This window comes from Orycteropus afer, unplaced genomic scaffold, assembly GCF_000298275.1.
Source record: "Orycteropus afer afer isolate SDZICR_OR568_19922 unplaced genomic scaffold, OryAfe1.0 scaffold00650, whole genome shotgun sequence".
Taxonomy (NCBI): Eukaryota; Metazoa; Chordata; class Mammalia; order Tubulidentata; family Orycteropodidae; genus Orycteropus; species Orycteropus afer.
In genome coordinates this window covers 124,837-127,516 of record NW_006922237.1, presented here as the reverse complement: position 1 = coordinate 127,516, position 2,680 = coordinate 124,837, and the positions used below count along the sequence as shown (strand labels likewise).

Genomic DNA, 2,680 nt, shown 5'->3' with positions numbered 1-2,680 from the left:
GGCTGAGCAACCTACTTCTGTAGAGCTACCACCTCAGAAACCCAAGGATGGGTCACTATGAGTCAGAGTAGACTCAAAGGCACTTAATCACAACAAGGGCTTTCAATAGCTGATTAAAAATAAATAAATAAATAGATTGCCAAGGTTTTCTTCCAGTGTGCTCCTGTGTGGTCTTGAATTTTCAACCTTCTGATTAGCAGCTGACCATGTTAACTCTTTGTACCACTCTCAAACCCCAAACCCAAATGCACTGCCATCAAGTCAGTTCCAACACATAGCAACCCCCATTGGGTTTCCAACGTGGTAAATCTTTACGGAAGTAGGTTGCCTGGGCTTCCTTCCACGGAGTACCTGGTGGGTTTGAACTGCTAACCTTCTGGTTAGCAGTCAAATGCTTTAAGCACTGCACCACCAGAGGTCCTTTCAAGGACCACAAACAATGTAATTTCTTTCTTTTTTTTTCAAAATCACATTTAATTCCTATACAGAATAATAACTAAGCAAATGTTTAAAAGTAAATGGATAAATCTTAAAAAACAGCAAGAGAGATGGAAATCTTTTCTTGCTGTGTGATTTAGGGGTTTGTTTGCTCTCTCTGGATGTTTGTTCATCTGAAATGAATGAGTGGACTGTTTTATGAAGGATTATGGTCAGAATATATACAATTCAGTTTCTCTGACTATGCGTACCTAATAGCTGTAAGCACCTATTATCTATTTTCAACTGCTATGATTATCCATTTTTGTCTACAATAGAAATAATGTTGCTGGTCCTTTCTAATTTTTTTTTTTTTTAGACAATTTATTTGTCTTTTGGGAATTTTGCCTGCTGGACTAATTCCATGGAAAAAATAAACAATGTAACTGTTTTCATTTTCTGGGGACTTTCTCAGAACCCAGAGGTGGAAGAAGTTTGTTTTGTGGTGTTTTCTTTCTTCTACACAGTTATTCTTCTGGGAAACCTTCTCATCATGCTGACAGTGTGCATGGGCAACCTTTTCAAGGCTCCTATGTATTTCTTTCTGAACTATTTGTCTTTTGTGGACATCTGTTACTCCTCAGTTACAGCTCCCAAGATGATTGTTGACCTATTAGCCAAGAGAAAAACTATCTCCTATGTGGGGTGTATTTTGCAACTCTTTGGGGTACATTTCTTTGGTTGTACTGAGATCTTCATCCTTACTGTAATGGCCTATGATCGGTATGTGGCCATCTGTAAACCTCTCCACTACATGACCATCATGGACCGGAATAGGTGCAATAAAATGTTGCTGGTGACATGGGTAGGTGGATTCTTACACTCGATTATCCAGGTGGCTTTGGTGGTCCAGCTCCCTTTTTGTGGACCCAATGAGATCGACCACTACTTTTGCGACGTCCACCCTGTGCTGAAACTGGCCTGCACGGACACACATGTTGTTGGTGTTGTTGTGACAGCCAACAGTGGGACCATCGCTCTGGGGAGTTTTGTAATCTTGTTAATGTCCTACACTGTCATCCTGGTGTCCCTGAGAAAGCAGTCAGCAGAAGGCAGGCGCAAAGCTCTCTCCACTTGTGGCTCCCATATTGCTGTGGTAGTCATCTTTTTTGGTCCCTGTACTTTCATGTACATGCGCCCTGATACTACTTTTGCTGAGGATAAGATGGTGGCTGTATTTTATACAATTATCACCCCCATGTTAAATCCCCTGATTTATACACTGAGAAACACAGAAGTAAAAAATGCAATGAAGAAACTATGGTGTAGGAAGGTTTCCTGGGAGGCTAATGACAAATAATTTGAAGTCATGATACTTTAAACTGGTTGATTTTAATTTTTTTCAGTCTTGTTTAACCCGTCTATTTACTGAAGAAGTAATAGTTACCTTGAACAATTGTTAGGAGAAAGAAATACTGTTTCTTCTCCCCATTTTTGACAATTTTTTTAAAAAAGGTAATTGGTTAAGCATAAGAACTTAGTATGTGTATGCTATATGCCTATGCTATATGCCTATGCTATATGCCTATGCTATATGCATATGCTATATATTAAAAAAATGAGTGTGCAAAAATTAGCAAGTATCTCAGCTAAATTATGCAATATGAGTACTCCCAAAAGGTAAATTCTTTTGAAAACTAAATCCAAAAGCTTGAATTAGAAAGGGAAGATAGGCAGATTGAAAGGGATAAAAACATGTTCTCAACCTTTTCTTTAGGGGATAAAAAAGAAAACTACTTTTCTTTTGTATCGGACTCATTTTCTTTGGGCAAAGAGATAAAGCTATTGGACATGTAAACAATGTTTTAATTGTAGTAGCCTATGAGTATGCTGCTGTTAACTAACTCTAATCTATATCTGGAATTTGTAGCCAAACTCACTGTTAATGTTAAATATTAACAGAAGAAGAGAAGAAGTTCCAGAAAGGGAATGAAAAGAAAACCACAGCCACGTGTGATGAATATGTGACTGTGATTCAGTCCTGGGTATATAAAATTTGTATTAATTCATCTATTTCCCCCACGTTTGACCAAATAATTTTACTTATTACACTGAGTCATTTTCCATTGCTTCTTTGGTTTAACTATCCAAATCTTCATCCGTATATTCCAGAAAGAATCATTCTGGTCAAACAAACAAAAATCTTGCTTTTGTGAACTGGTAACTCCTCTCGGTAATATTTTTCTCTTTTCCCTTGGAATGC

General features: G+C 37.8%; 1 protein-coding gene across 1 annotated transcript; it reads left to right on the top strand.

Annotated features, from left to right (window-relative positions):
* Positions 1-841: 841 nt before the first annotated feature.
* Positions 842-1,777, top strand: LOC103210760 (olfactory receptor 4S2). The gene has a single exon (XM_007956674.1). The coding sequence runs from the start codon at positions 842-844 to the stop codon at positions 1,775-1,777; it is 936 nt and encodes a 311-aa protein (XP_007954865.1).
* The last annotated feature ends 903 nt before the right edge of the window (positions 1,778-2,680 follow it).